This window comes from Bolinopsis microptera, chromosome 3 (genome assembly GCF_026151205.1).
Source record: "Bolinopsis microptera isolate Bmic1 chromosome 3, MBARI_Bmic_1.0, whole genome shotgun sequence".
NCBI classification, from domain to species: domain Eukaryota; kingdom Metazoa; phylum Ctenophora; class Tentaculata; order Lobata; family Bolinopsidae; genus Bolinopsis; species Bolinopsis microptera.
In genome coordinates, this window is record NC_087074.1 from 5,005,128 (window position 1) to 5,022,298 (window position 17,171).

Consider the following 17,171-nt stretch of genomic DNA (forward strand, 5'->3'; position numbering starts at 1 on the left):
TTTGGATTGGGTTGACGGTTTATATAAAACCGTTTTATTATCAACAGCTTCTTTATTTTATTTTATTTTGACCTAAAATACCCAATCAACAATCAATTTCTCAGGACAAACAATCAAAATCAAACGTCGTAACGCGATTTATTTAGTTTCATTTTAAATTGTTGGCACTGAGTTTACTGTTTTATTAGAAATTTCTTTGAAAGAATCATCAGCAGTTGGAATTGTAGTAGGTTTTTTTCATCAAGTAGATCAGAGCAGTTGGAATTTGTGTTACCTGGAAAGTGGACAATTAGATTACCAGTCTGTAGAACTAGGACTATATATTCGCAGACTGGTAACCTAACTTTACAGGTAATAAACACATACCTTTGCAGTGACTCAAGGCGAATCACATGCGACCTTTCGATTGTGGAATTCGATTAAAAGTTCCTTTGAGATGATCCGTGCAGTGTGCACCTCTTAATATTGCTTCTGCGGAACAAGTAGAGAGCAGTTGGAATTTGTGTTACCTTGACCGTCGACAATTATATTATTAGTCTGTAGGACTAGGACTATATAATTATATCAGTTTGAGTTAAAGGATCACGCGTTGCAAGGATCGTAGCCATTTATAAAACTGACACGTTGTAGAGTACGCTAGATTTAGAGTAATTTAGCATGGCTCCTGTCTTGCGGGCCATATTGCAGGCTTCCTGGCTTCAAGTTATGCTTTAAATTCTGTCTGTTTATAAATTTGACCAAAACCCATAATCATGGGTAGGGTGGACCGCTGCCAGTGTCTCTCTTTCCCAAACAAAAGTAAATGATATTAATTTGATTTTTAATAACCGTCCGCAAATGCAAAATGATACAAGGAATGAAATCGGTCGCTCGCTTTTCCCTTTCATTCACGACTTTCGAATTGTAATAAGTTTCAATTAATTATATCAATCACATGCACTGCAAAAATCTCTTTGGGTTGCTTTCGCGTCGATACCTAGTCGATACCTCAGTATAGTGTCCAATTAGCTGATGTTCAGATGTTTATTGAATCTTTATTGCCGAGTACAGATGCCCCTATTACTCTATTACAATTGACACGTCACTTGGGGGTCCAAATTTCGGGACCTAAAGTTGTTATTCCGTGGCCAAGTTCTTATTTCTTTATGCTGATAATAAAGCCACAAAAGCATTTGACCCAGCTTCCATTGTATATCTCTCACGGTTTTTGCTGACCCTGACCCTGACCCTGACCCTGACCCTGACCCTGACCCTGACCCTGACCCTGACCCTGACCCTGACCCTGACCCTGACCCTGACCCTGACCCTGACCCTGACCCTGACCCTGACCCTGACCCTGACCCTGACCCTGACCCTGACCCTGACCCGATCAATTGACCCCCGTGTAATTAAATGGGAGTCAATTGTCGGGGGTCAATTGTCGGGGGTCAATTGTCGGGGGTCAATTGTCGGGAGGTCAATTGTCGCGGTATCAATATTAACTTTATGCTAGGTAAAAGGTAAGGTTAACTCTAATTGTAAGATACAAGGTAATATTAACTAAATATGCTAGGTAAAAGGTAAGGTTAACTCTAATTGTAAGATACAAGGTAATATTAACTACATATGCTAGGTAAAAGGTAAGGTTAACTTTAAATTTAAGGCAGAAGGTACTGAGTAGTGTACAACGGAAGGGGACCATTCTCATAACAGAGCCCTAACCCAATCCTAAAATCCCGTTAGTTCATCCTGAAACCGCTATGAAGACTTGAAATACCGATATAGAAGTCCCGATACAATCCTTGGTAGTCTTTTTTGTTTTTCGATATTGGTTGAAATCCTTATTCGTTAATCTTAAGCAAATATTTGGATAAATTTCTTTCGTCTTCTGAACTTGAGATCTTTCCATCATAAGCCTGATTATTAGCTGAGAATTAGTGGCGTCGTTGTTTACAATAACTGAGATTCGGCATAGAGACTGGTGCCACCCGATAAGCCGCTCAGGTGCTTAGCTTATAATAACATCTATGACATTCAAGTCCATTTTTAAGCAATTTGCCCTTGAGTATGATAATTATAACCAGTTTTATCGTGTTTTGCGTCCACTAAAACATAGGGTTACATGATTTTCGCTACGATATTGATATTCATTAACAAAGAATCCTTCTATTTTCAAATCTCTGGCCTAGCTGCCTGCTGGGTTTCAGAAGGTGATATATGATCAATATGCAGCAATAATTGCGCAGCTCTTATAATTGGATCCAATTACACACGATACACTATATTATTCCATATAAGGCCTGATCGAGATGCTCGAGTTCGGAGAGCAAGCTCTGGTGATGTCATAGTCACGTGACCTCAGGCTCATAGTCACGTGACCTCAGACCCAATCAATTGGGTTCTGCACTAGTTTGACGATCATAGACCCGAAATTGAACAAGAGAACCGACTTAAAATATACTACAATTTCCAGAAATATGTTAAGATTTCCCTGATATAAATGATTAAACATAACTTTTTATTATGCCCCACAAAATCCTCTCCGAACCTCCACGCGGTGTGGGGTGGGTGGCTCTAACGGGGGGTACATAGATCTTAAGCTATGTAAAGGAAGGGTTTAGCCATCTCTATATCATAGGAAGGCAATCATAGCCAAAACTAACATAGAACCGCAGCAAATCGGTCTCTCCCTCAGGCAACTTCACCCTCTTCAGGTAGTTCACAGTTATCCTCTCAGATTCTTTTTCTCGTTTAACTCCCAGTTTTAACACCTAACCCAGGATTACACCTTACATGTTACACTCTTTACTAACACCTAGCACAGGATTTTTATTTAGTGTAACTTCCGGAATTAACACCTAACACAGGGTTACACATTACGTGTATCACTCGGAAGTAACACCTAACTTAGGAATTTATACTTCGTTTAACTCCCGGAATTAACACCTAACACAGGGTTACACCTCACGTGTAACACTCAGTTTTAACACCTAACATAGGAATTATCTTACGTTTAACTCCCGGAATTAACACCTAACACAGGGTTACACCTCACGTGTAACAATCGGAATTAACACCTAACATAGGATTTTATACTATTTTTAACTCCCGGAATTAACACCTAACACAGGGTTACACCTCACGTGTAACACTAGGATTTAACACCTAACATAGGAATTTTATTAAGAGTAACTTTCGGAATTAACACCTAACACAGGGTTACACCTCACGTGTAACACTCGATATTAACACCTAACATAGGAATTTATATTACGTTTAACTCCCGGAATTAACACCTAACCTAGGATAACATCTCACGTGTAACACTAGGAATTAACACCTAACATAGGACAGTTATTAAGTGTAACTTTCGGAATTAACACCTAACACAGGGTTACACCTCACGTGTAACACTCGAAATTAACACCTAAAATAGGAATTTATATTACGTTTAACTCCCGGAACTAACACCTAACCTAGGATAACACCGCACGTGTAACACTAGGAATTAACACCTAACATAGGAAATTTATTAAGTATAACTTTCGGAATTAACACCTAACACAGGGTTACACCTCACGGGTAACACTCGTTATTAACACCTAACATAGGAACTCATATTACGTTTAACTCCCGGATTTAACACCTAACCTAGGATAACACCTCACGTGTAACACTAGGAATTAACACCTAACATAGGAATTTTAGTTAGGGTAACTTTCGGAATTAACACCTAACACAGGGTTACACCTCATGTGTAACACCAGGAATTATCATATTTAATAGGTCGGTCGTACATAACCTAGGGCTAAGGAGATTGTACAGGTACTTCTCTGTTAGACAGGCTATAAGTTTTACATAAATAGAGTACTTATTCATTTGTAACGTATATAGGACGCTTTAAGGATCTACCCCACTAATCGGGATATAATCACTTCCTCTGGGAAATATCATTATAAGGACATCCTGAAGAGTACGGAAAGAGACAAAGCAGTCGCACACGCATCTGGTACCAAATCTACTTCCTAATACACGGAACGCGCGGTGACCAAGTCTAGACAAAAGCAGGACAAATACACCCTCGGTTCCAACAAATTACCAGAGCTAGCTGCAGACGCGCACGGACCGACACTTCATAGAACAAAGGAAATCAGGCGAAGGAAGAAAAAACGATATTATATATCTAATATTACTGATATTATTTCTCTACAGAACTCTTACTTATCTCGGCCTCCTAAAAACTTCAGAAAACATTATATCATATCACTCGATAGTTAAACTCGGCAACATAGTCAGCTTTATAATAGAATAGGTCACACCTTTCAAACCTTCTCTCTTCCAGCATGTCGGATTTACGCAAAAGAGAGCGGGAGTCAGACGATTGGGATGAGTGGACGGTAGCTGGGGAGCAGCGGGCCGGGAAGGAGAAACAGCGTAAGGAGAAGAAGAAACAAGAGGAAGAAGAAAGAGCAGAGGAGAAAAGGAAAAAACAGCAGAAGGTGAACAGGAATAAAGGAGGAGGAACAGCATCGGAACGAGAATACATTAGACGGAAACGAGATAAGGACGGGCATGTAAATGTCATAAAAACTAAGGAAGGCATCTCACAACGAGTGCCCTCCTACAAACCCCCCTCCCTCAACAGGCCAGGTTCATCAAGGACGACTATAATAGCCGAGAAACAGGAGAAGTTCAAAGCAACGTACGCTGCTATTACGTATGTGAAGGAAGAAGACCAGACCTATGAGATCAAGGTCTCTCGTAAGGACAAAACACCCATGACGAGGATGAATCAGTGGGAGGTCCAGTTTAAGGTGTCTGAGGCTATACTTAGGGCTACGAAGGAAGGTAAAAGCGGAGAGGACATCGCTCACAAGGGAACCAGGTTATCACACATGCACCTGGCAATTTGTTGTACCCCAAAAGCAGGTCCCTTCTACAAAAAGGCCGTAAACGAGCTGGCAGAGTACGAGGCCTTCCTGCCAGGTGAAAAACCACCTGGTAGAATAATTCATACCCTCCTACCAGGACCAGCAGAAAGTATCCTGCCAAAAATAAACGAACATTTCGCTGCAGGGACATTTGGCGAGGTTCGCCAAAATCAGGTCAAGATTTCCAGGAAAGCTTGGAAACCGGACAATATGAACACAGGAAGCTGGAACGTGTACCTCGAGATTGACGAGGAGGCATTTGAGTGGTTACGGTCAAAAAACTGGATGTCCCCGATAGGACTTTTTATGGTTAGGTGGGGTAAACTCCCTGTTCGAGGTATAAGAGGGTACATTGCCCCAGACACGGACATTTCAGCCCTCAGGGATGAGCTGAAAGACCAGCAACCAGGACCGAGTGGAGTAGGGCATGATAACACGATAATAGAACAGACGCCAGAGCTGCAGGATATACGTTGTAGGTACGTCACAGGAGAGGATACGGGACTCCCCATCCCGCTTGAGGAGAATGATTTGTTTACGGAACAACTCACCGTGGAACAGGAGAACGAGCTACTGCAAATCGTTGCGACAGCTCCACCCACGACCCCCACAACACCCAGGACGAGCACTCCCTTCAAGGAGGCACCACCAGCTAGGCAACACAAACTGAAAAAACTGATGAACAAAGACGGGAAAGCACAGTCGGACGTATCTGACGCCTCGGAGGGGGAGTCAGCATAACCTCCACGCAGTAATTCAGGGTTAGTACTAGATAGGCACTGTTTCTTTTTTATTTTTTTCTATGGCTAGCACTTCTTCATTTCTTACCTGCATTACACAGGTTAACCTAGGTAAACGCATCACGGCCTCCTCAGCACTGTTAAAGGAGGTTAAACAACACGAGATTTTATTAATACAGGAACCTCAGCTTAGGAAAGGGAGTATTAGTAACGTCCCCAAAACTCACAAACAGTTCGTTCCCTTTAGTCAGGACAGAGCCAGAGTGGCTACTATCCTACCAAAGGATCTAGCTAGAAACTCTATGACACTAGGACATTTCTCCTCTGCTGACTCTATCTTTATTAGAAGTAGGATCAACAGCTCACTGTCGATTGTACTAGGATCACTTTACTTGGACCAAACACAGAACATTTCATCCGATATAATTGACAGGGTAGCACGGTTTACAGATAAGGAAAAGTTACCTCTGGTTCTAGGAGTGGACAGCAATGCTCACCACACGGCCTGGGGACACCCAAACACAAACAACAGAGGTCAACAACTTTTGCAGGTACTAAACGCAAATAATCTCATAATCTGTAACACAGGCACAACACCCACTTTTGTAGGCAGTAGAGGGAGTTCCTGTATAGATCTTACTATCTGCAATCTAGCAGGGATCAACTTAATCCATAACTGGAAAGTAGATCAAGGTAAATCACTATCGGACCACGAAGCTATTTGTTATTCCCTAGATTTAGGTAACAGAACAAGTTTTGCGTCACGCAGTCCGGCGAAATGTGACTGGCAACTTTATGAGACGCTAGTTTCCTCCTCATTCGATAACACCCCCTTCTGGTTTAAACCGGTTGTTACATCGGCGGATCTCGATGACAGACAGTTGTTTATCTCCAACACCCTTCTGCGCTCCTTTGAGCTAGCATGCCCTCTGACAAGAGGCACAAGAAGATCGACTGTACCGTGGTGGAATGCTGAACTGACGAAAGCCAAGCAGACGGCAAAAGCCCTGCGACGTAAATTTAACAGAAAGAGAAACAGCCCGGACTGGGAACTTTATGCTGAAGCTAACAGACGATATGCAAACCTCATCAGAACGGCGAAAAGACAAAATTGGAAACAATTCACAGGAAATATTACCAAGATCCCTGCTTTATCACGTATCCATAAAGTTCTAGGAAATAATGGAACACAAGGCTCGCTCAATAGTTTAAGGAAACCAGACGGTACTTTAACTAACTCACCCCAGGAAACTCTACAGGTACTCACCGATGCTCTCATACCATCGGACGGTAGCCCAGCCCTGCCAACACAGCAGAGTGCACCAGATGTTGCAATGATTCTCAAGATTACGGCACCACATCGCTTGAATCGGGCAGTAAAAGATCTTAACATGAACAAATCACCAGGTCCAGACGGAATTAGAAATGAGATGATCATAAAAGCTTGGAATAAAATAAAGGACCCTCTAAGAATGATTTTCCACCATTCATTAGCTCTAAGCTGTACACCAACCTCGTGGCAATCAACAACAGGTTGTGTAATCCCGAAGCCTGGAAAACCAGATTACACAAAGCCCAAGGCATTCAGGATAATTTCACTAACATCCTGTTTCCAGAAACTTCTAGAACGACTTATCCTCTGGTATCTCGAACAGGACCTCAAGATCCCAGCGAAACTTACTAAGAGTCAACACGGTTTCAGGAAAGGGAAATCAACAGAATCAGCAATACATATACTAACAAGGAAAATTGAGGACGCCGTGGCAACAGGAAATTATGCTCTTGGAATCTTTCTTGATATCGAACAGGCATTTGATGCAATTAGTTTTCAGGCAATCAAAGATGCACTGTTACAAGCAGGGATTCCGGAAACAATCACAAACTGGATCTACTACATGGTAAGTAACAGGATGATCACAGTCACATACTGTGGTCACGATACCACAAAGAAAGCAACTAAAGGAAGTCCACAAGGAGGAGTTCTGTCCCCACTTCTATGGAACATAACGCTGGACACTTTCCTCAGCTCACTAGGAATACACACTAGTTTTGTCCAAGCCTTTGCGGATGACCTGGTAATACTAATCAGCGGAATTTGTAAAACTACGGTTCAGGAAATTTCTCAACGGCATCTAACTAACATCAACAGGTGGTGTGCCAGTAAAGGTCTCAAACTTAGTGCGTTAAAATCTAAGGCAATCCTTTTTACAAATAAAAGGGATAATATGCTTACTAACCCACTAATGGTAGGTAATAATCAGGTCCCTCAGGTAACTGATACAGTCTATCTAGGAGTAACCATTGACAGCAAACTATCATGGGGGAAGCATATTCAGGTGAAATGTAACAAAGCGGTACAACATCTTCAGGCATGCAACAGAGCAGTTGGCAAAACGTGGGGTATTACACCTACAGGGACGAGATGGATATATAACCAAATTATTCTCCCTTCTCTAGGTTACGCTGCATTCGCATGGCAGCATAGAATAGACGAAGCCCAATACCTAAAGACCAAGATGCAGGCAATTCAGAGACACGCTAGTATCATGATATCAAGAGGACTCAAAAGTACACCACTAGAAAACTTGGAAATCATGGCAGGAATCAAACCCATTGATCTAAAACTCAAGGAACTGGCCATACTTTCAGCTCGGAGACTCAAAATTAACGGTAATTGGAATTCTAACTACCAGTTTAGCAGAACAGGAAACTGTAAGTCCCATGCATACAATCTGGACAAAGCTATGTCAACCATACCAGCGATGAAATGTAAAATTACGGACATTATCGAAACTACCACAGTCTTGGATCGGAAGTTTAAAACAATAATACAGGAGCGGTCTAAAGCAACACAGCAGGTCGGAATCACCCCAGCAACACACTGGGCTATTTTCACAGACGGCTCAAAAATAGAACAGTTCTCAGGTGCAGGTTACTGCGTAATAAGAAACGCAAGCGAGGTCCAGAGACAAAGTTTCCACCTAGGCACTAATGCAACGGTATACCAGTGTGAACTGTTTGCTCTCAACACATCAGCTCACTGGGCAACTATCAATATTTCAGAACCTGGGAGTATAACATTCTTTTCAGATTCACAGGCAGCAATCCTAGCAGTCACACACCACACGGTCACATCTAACTTAGTTCTTGATACCATTAACTACCTTAACAAACTAGGACAAACACACTCAGTCAATGTCAGGTGGGTCCCAGGACATGCAGGTATTCCAGGAAACGAAAGAGCTGATGAACTAGCCAGAGAAGGATCACTCACAATCGCTTTAGGTCCTGAACCCTTCATCAGCATATCCGAAGGAGCAATTAAGACGGCAGTAAAGGAGTATTTACACGGAATTCATCTTCGTAGATACAGGAACACGGCACTGAGCGAGAAAGGGAAAATACCACTAACAATCCTACTCACCAAATATAAATACAGGAATCTTGGACTTGCAGGAAATCATCAAAGATGGCTAACCTGGCTCTTCACAGGACATAGCCCCCTAGCCTACTTCCAATACAAGGCAAACAATTTCACATCCCCCCGTTGTGAACACTGTCCAGAAGAGGAAGAAACCTCGGAACACTTCATGTGTCACTGTATAGGATACATGACCATTAGGCTAAGAATTTTCGGTAATATATTTCTAACCTGGGAAGACATAGTATCAGCTAGAATTAGTACGGTTATAAAATTTATCGAGGCAACCAATAGACTACTAAAGGAGGATCTTTTCGAGGATCCCATCAACCACTAACACATATAGGACATCTTGCAGTTTTATAGGCACTGACCGTCCCTGGAAGTCCCTGTCTCCCCATCGTTAACCCGTAAGGGGTTGCACCAGGGGCGGTGGTAACAGCACTTCAAGACTCTCGGAGTCTGTTGTCGATATCTATGTATAATATATTTATGGTATATAATTTGGGAGTCTCTCTCTCCAGCAGCAGGAGTTGGAGAATGGGGACGCGTTGTGAAAGCCACCGCAAGGAAGGCTTACAGTCGACGCCGACCAATCAAAAGAAGAACTTTTTATTATTCTTATACTAGTGTGTAAAATAATAAGTACATTATTAATGATAAATAATTATAACATATTAGTTGTTTCATTTTTATCAAGTTGTGAGTGAGTGGTAAAACGTCATGACGATAACGATCTTCATTTTGACGACCCTACTGTCATGGTCATCAGTCAAAGGTAACATTTTATATGGTAAAATCTTTACTAGTCATATTATAATTATGGACACGGGAGGCTAAACGTTACCACCCAAACGTTTCAGTTAACAATTGATTTACTATTTAAATACTTATTCTGATATCACTTACTAATCGATTACTAAGGGCTTTAAAAGTACAACCACTGATTGAATAATAAGCTAATTGATTAATTTGCTTATTATCCAAATAGCAACAAATTTTTCGATTAAAATAAAAATGAAACCTCGTACCATCCTCACAACTGGAGATGTTTTAAAATTAGTAATTACTAGTTGGTATTCATGAAAACCAAATTTCCCCAATTTTTATGAAAACGACTTACTGTCATAACTTTATCGGCGTGTACATCAAATTTAATTAAAATTATTTCAATTTTTTTCGAATCAACGTTCAATATCGCATATTTTAGTTATTACTTATTCGAAATAATTGGATCAAGTCAAATTATAGTGCATAGTGATTGGCCTTTCAAATTACAGTTTTCCTGAGAAGAAAGTGAGCTCTAGCTTTACTCTAATGATTGAGATATCGAGTAAACATATTATGACAATTGGGATAGAAATAGTAAAAAGTGAGTGCTGTCACGTCGGCCGGGTGGTTTAGTGGTTTTAATACATTTGCTTCTCACGCGGACGACTGGGGTTTGATTCCCAATGGGGACCAATTCGGTATGATGCGGTTCGTCAACCAAACCATGGTCTGAGCTTCGAAAAAACTTATAAATATTATATTTTTAAATTTTCAAAATTTTTTAAAGTCTCAAAAAATGTATAAGTGAAAAATTTTCGAAAAATTCTCGAAAAATTCTCGAGCCAATAAACATTTTTATGATTTTTGGTAATTATATAATTAGCTAATTAGTAATTATCAAATTATCTGATTGTCTGACGTGAACATTTTTCGGACAAAAAGTTCTCGTCGATAAGATAAACACCCTCGATTAATTTGTAACCTTCTACGATGTTCACAGCTGAAGATATTTGACAACCAAGAAAGGTGGTAAAAAGTGTCAAAAGTAACAAAAAGTGGCCTTAAGACATGTGGAAAATTTTGGAACGTTAGTCAGCCTAATAACGTCTTAAATCCTTTGAAAGCTTTTTGTGTCGGTAGATCGATTTTTCAGACGATCTGTAGCTGTACTATAATACTATCTTTGCACTCTGCACTGCCAATGTCCATATCACGCGAAATATAGACCTTATAAGGTAATCGTGACGTCACGTTATCCATGACAGTTGGCACGAGTACTGAATAGACTGTGCCTGCAGTCACGTCAGGCATGGATTTTTGGCTAGGCACGGCTTTTGAAAAGTGAAAAGCCGCTCGCGACGTGCCTGGGGAGTTGTCACGTATCCTTGGCACACCCTATAAACACACTACGTACCTATGGTCATTTCATCTGACCGCACCATAACAACAGTCATGGAGTCAACAGTCATAGTATGGTCGGGCCCTTAAACTCTGAGAATAAACTATGGGCGACATTCTTACAATTCCTTCGCAATTTTGTTAGAACATCTTTTCTTTAAATTCATGATATTCATTAATCGTTGCTCAGTAGTCATGAGTTAAACATACAATTACCAGGTGGGTTACCAGTCGAACATGACGTGGAAATAGAGTGGGATCTTGAGTCGACACCTTTAGAAATTAGGACTGATAGTGTGCTGGGGAGTGACGATGAGGTGATGGTGTACTTCTTATCTGCTGAGGGAGAGAATGCAGGACTAGTCCAGCTCTACTTCTACTCTACTCCACAATACTACATCGACTGGTGCTCCAGAGAAGAAACCAACCTTGTTATTCTCCCCTCTGATACTGTCAAGGTGTGGCGTATCACTCTAACCAGAACTGCAGGTGTTAGACTCGTGATACACTGTAACGACGAGGAGGTGCTCAACATACTGCTCTCTCAATCAACGTGCGGTCCCCCTGATTGGAGCACTGTCTGGAACAGAGACGTGACAAAGATAAAGTTCTCTTCCTCTGACACAGCATCTGATTACTACGGAACACAATTACAATTACCAGGTGACTAATAACAACAAGCATTGGTTTAACAAAGTAACAATAACTTTAATTTATAAATAAACCACCTTGCTGATTTTCTCGTAAGCTCGTGATTACGTGTTTTCTGTCTAAATTTCAAGTGTGTTATTTAACATAATATAACACATATTATAGGTTATGGGATATGGGATATAGGATAGTTAGCATATTGTTATTTATAACTTAATAAGGTGGTCATAATTGTATCAATTACTGTTCCCCGAATGAGATCTCTCTCTCTCTCTCTGTTCTGGTCAACGGTTTCTGGCCTCTTACTATAAGTATAAAGAAGGAGACCCTCTCGCCGTGCCCACAGAATGCAACTCCTGCTAGCTGCATTCCAGGACTCCCAAAGTATATACGAAATCATAAAATAATAAATATCAATGCAACAGACCTCTGGAGTCTTGAAGCTGTCACTACCTGTCTCAGAGCAAACCCACTTCGGTTGTGGTACTTCGGTGGGCAGACAAGGGACTTCCGAGCAAGGTCATCTCCTGGAATTGGTGCTATTATTAGTTTTTCCTGGGATTGGGTTATTTCCTGATGTTGTTTTCCTGAAATTGTGTTATTTCCTGGTGTTAAATCCTAGTAGTCATGAGTTAAACATACAATTAACAGGTGAGTTACCAGTCGAACGTGACGTGAAAATAGATTGGGATCTTGAGTCGACACCTTTAGAAATTAGAACTGATGCTGTGCTGGGGAGTAACGATCAGGTGGCAGTGACCCTCTACTCAGGGGACGAGTTTGCAGGATCAGTCGTGCTCTACTTCACCTCTACTCTACAATGGTCTCTCGGCTGGTGTGAGAGCGCATTTGCCGACATTGTTAATCCCCCCTCTGCTACTGACAACTTGGTGTGGCGTATCTCTATAACCAGAACTGCAGGTGTTAATCTAGTGATACACTGTAACAACGAGGAGGTGGTCAACACAGTGGTCTCTGAATTAACGTGCAGTAATAGCGCTTGGAGCACTACCTGGATCAGAGACGTGACAAAGATAAAGTTCTCTTCCTCTGACACAGCATCTGATAACTACGGAACACAATTACAATTACCAGGTGACTAATAACAACAGGCATTGGTTTAACAAAGTAACAATAACTTTAATTTATAAATAAACCACCTTGCTGATTTTCTCGTAAGCTCGTGATTACGTGTTTTCTGTCAAAATTTCAAGTGTGTTATTTTACATAATATAACACATATATAGGATATGGGATATAGGATAGTTACTTACTTGGGTTACTTGGGGTTGCTTCATAGATCCTCTATCGGGTCATCAGAACGGCTGACCACCCGTGCAGCGAAGTTGCTGTCTTTTCTGCGCTCCAGTTCAATAACGAATTCCCGTTCTGGCAACAATATCCAATAACAAGAGGTTCGTCCGGAATATATGTAACAAACTCCGTCAACAATGACTTGAAGCGTAGGGGGTCCTCGATGAGGTGCAGGTTTGCGGGAATGATGTTCCACAATCGAGGCCCCATCACTGCAAATTAGCTGTCAAAGATCGTTTGATTCCTTTGGCTACTGGACGTTGACAAGCTAGAGACTACTGCTTTCTGGCCATAACGGAGTGTATCTGTAAACTGAACGTTGACATCATTAGGACACTTTTTGTGTAGAATCTTCCGCATATGAATGATAGTGTAATGTTCTCTCCTCCGTAGTTAGCATATTGTTATTTATAACTTAATAAGGTGGTCATAATTTTATCAATTACTGTTCTCCGAATGAGATAAAATCACACTCTTTCAATGAAGGCAGAGTTATAATCATATTAGCGGATTACAAAATAGCAAACTATAATTTATAAATCTTGTATATTTTGTAGTAGACATGATGGGGAGAAGCCATTTTCAGTTACTAAAGGTTGAAACAATTATCAATTGAAAACTGATGTTTTTATAAAATATCTTGAAAATAAGCAGTAATTAGGTATTTTACCAAACAAACTCAAAACTGTTTTGGTTCAAGATTTATTTTGCAGAGTTTGCACAGTATAACAGTATGTGCATTATGCTTCATAGTTTGTTGATGAGGCGTATTTTTAGCGTTCACCCTGGTGACTGAAGCTTAGATGGCAAGTACGTACGGTACAGGGCTTTAAGTACGTACGGTACAGCTACTTTTAAAGGTACGTACCGTACAGGCACTGTAAGGTACAATTTTTTTTCAAATTTTTATTATCAACTTCAGTGAATTACTAGCAATTTTTTATTAATATTATCATCATAATTTTTGAGATAGAAGTCGAAAATAAACACAGTGGTTAAAACAATAAAAGATTTAAGAGGGAAATTTGTGTACCGGATCGCTCTTAACCGGTACTACACTACTACTACTTGTAATTATCGTTAAACTCAAAGCTTCATCCTTTTGTTGCAGTATACGAACACCACCGTCTAGTTTTTGTTTCTATTGCTATCAACTGGATTTGTACCTTTCAGCCTACTTTATTAAGTACGTACCGTACAGCTAATTTAAAGGTACGTACCGTACGTACTTGCCATCTTAGGACTGAAGGTCTTAAATCATCCATGTCTTTCGGTTAGGCCCATAATTATCACTCCCGTTCTCTCTCCAATGAGCTCCTCCCTCAACAATCGATATTACGTGTTCCTTTCTGCCTCAGCTCGGTGAATTCTCTCCTTCATCTGGCTGATATTCCTTTTCTCGAACATGAGATAGTAATTCCTGTGATTGCTCTGGTCATTTCTCGACAGTTGTTACCAGAAGGACTTTGAGCATCCATGTTCCTGATAAGTGATAAGGCCTATATATTTATCGTCTCTACACAGTACACTCTATTTTCCGCTTTATGAGTTCCTTCTCTCCTTTTGTGATGGAAGCAGACACCTCACACCACGTGACCTGTCCCGCAGCTTGTAGGCCGTGAATAGCTCTATTATTATCTCGTGGACCAGGATTTGTATATCGCAATAGAGAACAATAAATAAAGAAATGATAATGAGTAAAACACACTGCTCAAATTACTATTATTATGGACATGTTCAGTGGAAGTTGAGATTATTGGTACACACACAAAAATATTAACCAAGCATGTTCAGAAGTTCTCAACACAGAAACTTTATTGTTGTTATGCACTATAATGTTACAACTACAAGTTTACATTTTTGTGAATCTGTTAACTATAGCTGCCTATAGTTAACAGTATAGTATTCCTTATTCTGAAATGTAGCAGATTACTAATTAGATCAATCTAACAATCATAAAACATCATTGGTTAAAGAGCAGGGATTCGAAGGCAAGATTTGGTAAACTTTGTCGCACACTCAGAATATGATACCTATTTTCTACTGTGTCCTATAAACTTTATTATGTCAGGCTCCACCTGTGAATAGAAGAATCGTCCATCAGGATGATGAATAATTTTTCAGTGCCAGTATTTTGTCGGTTGCAATCGATTTTATTTTACCTATTTAATTAAATTTTTGAACATTGAAAGACAAATGAACAGTTTAACGTACGGGAGTCAAGCGAACTAAAATAATCGAATAGTTGTAATTACTTGTTTATATTTCCTAAATATAAATATAAGATTTGTGTCTGTTCGTGGTCTTGCAATAATTAGTCAAAGCCATATAAAATAGATCATGCCGATATCTTTCCAGAATGAAGGTATCTTTTACTAAATTAAATTTCCCCTTCAGAAGAAGATACAAGTGAAGAAGAAGATGTAAGTGAACAGGGAGACAACCAGAACTACTCTGATGCAGCAGCCCTAAAAGTCAGCTTAATTTTCCTCGTCAATCTCCTGTTTGCTGTTAATATGAACATCTAAACCTTTTGTGGACTGGAATGGTTCTACGGTACAAAACACTATCTTAAAGTTAACATGGTGTTTTATCGGGATGTGATAGAAAAAATAACAACTCAAAAACCCGGACGAATCTATAAATTTATAATCTATAATTATAACTTTTGATATTTAAAATTTTAATATTTTAGACAACTTTTAATGTTCTAATAAAAAATAAAAGAAAGAGACTGCGATTCAGTAATTATTGGTATTCATTGTATGTTTTTTCAGAATACTTATTATATTTATTGTAATATACATTGTTTTTCCCGATCCATGACTGTGTCAGGACTAGGAACGTGAACGAAGCTTTTTTATTTGGACCAAGTTAAATTGTTATGCATTGTTATGAGATGTGTCTCCATCACAGCTATAGCTTACACCAAATCATCAACCACTGAGCCATGGACCAATCTGAACCGTCACCAAATTAACCGACACAAAAGATTAAAGTTTCCAACTGGAGGAAAAAATATCGAATGATTACTAATTGAATAGAAGCAAATTAAAAGACTAGTATCATGATTATTGATAAAGAATGATATTAATTGATCTGAATCAACCATAGTATTTGTAGCGCAATGCGCTACTGGGTCGCGCCGCGCATTTTATCGCAACCACAGATCATATGCAGATCGGCGAGATGCAAAGGATTGACATCGTGAATCAACCATAGTATTAGTAATAGTAATATTTAATATTATCAATTCATAACAATTTTACAGAAATTTTTACAGATTTCTTTTCAGAAACAGTCGTTCAGGGTTTTTAGTACTTTACACCTTCTTCTTCACAGCTTCACCGTAAACAGAGTCGACTCCAACTTCTTCGTAGTCTTTCTCCAAAGCAGCCAGATCCTTACTGGGCCGCGCTCAGCCTGTCATTCCGCCGAATCTCTATGATTGTGAACATAAATATAATAGCCTGAGGTCCCCAGGTTAACGGGTGATACTCGTAAAATATCTGAGTCCAACTCGGCGCGCGTCCTGGTAGGTTGTAAACCTACAATCCCCAGGTAACCAGATACTCCCTAACCACAGAAAACTCCCCCTCTTTCATACTTGTAGGTTTATAACCTACCGTACCAGGACGCGCGCCGAGTTGGACTCGTCGACGGTCCTGGATATATATATTATGTATATAATATATATGGAACAGATATTTTACGAGTATCACCCGTTAAATTTGGTACCGTTCAATTTGGTACTGTGAAAATTCTCACAGTCTCTAGAAAACAATGGTAGTGGTACAAAAATTTTGAAAATCCGAGCAAGTTTATTTTTATCCTGCACTCCCTAACATTATGTTACATTTATATAATACAGCTAAAATCAGCGTATTTTGCCCCATTTTGATCACTATATCAACTTCGATATCCACCAAATTTTTTGGACAGTTGTAAAAGGCTAAAAGCCCCATT

At 39.9% G+C, this 17,171-nt stretch overlaps 2 protein-coding genes across 3 annotated transcripts in view; both read left to right on the plus strand.

Annotated features, from left to right (window-relative positions):
* Positions 1 to 17,171, plus strand: part of LOC134812866 (uncharacterized) — a 912,489-nt gene that overhangs the window by 717,355 nt on the left and 177,963 nt on the right. The gene's annotated exons all lie outside the window — the stretch shown is intronic.
* Positions 9,770 to 16,055, plus strand: LOC134812879 (uncharacterized). 2 transcript variants are annotated; one of them, XM_063820482.1, is made up of 4 exons: positions 9,770 to 9,849; positions 11,460 to 11,903; positions 12,543 to 12,986; positions 15,603 to 16,055. In XM_063820482.1, the coding sequence occupies exons 1-4, from the start codon at positions 9,795 to 9,797 to the stop codon at positions 15,731 to 15,733; spliced, it is 1,074 nt and encodes a 357-aa protein (XP_063676552.1). In that variant the 5' UTR covers positions 9,770 to 9,794; the 3' UTR covers positions 15,734 to 16,055. The 2 variants fall into 2 exon arrangements, with proteins under 2 accessions (XP_063676552.1, XP_063676553.1); XM_063820483.1 differs by having other exon boundaries at positions 15,606 to 16,055.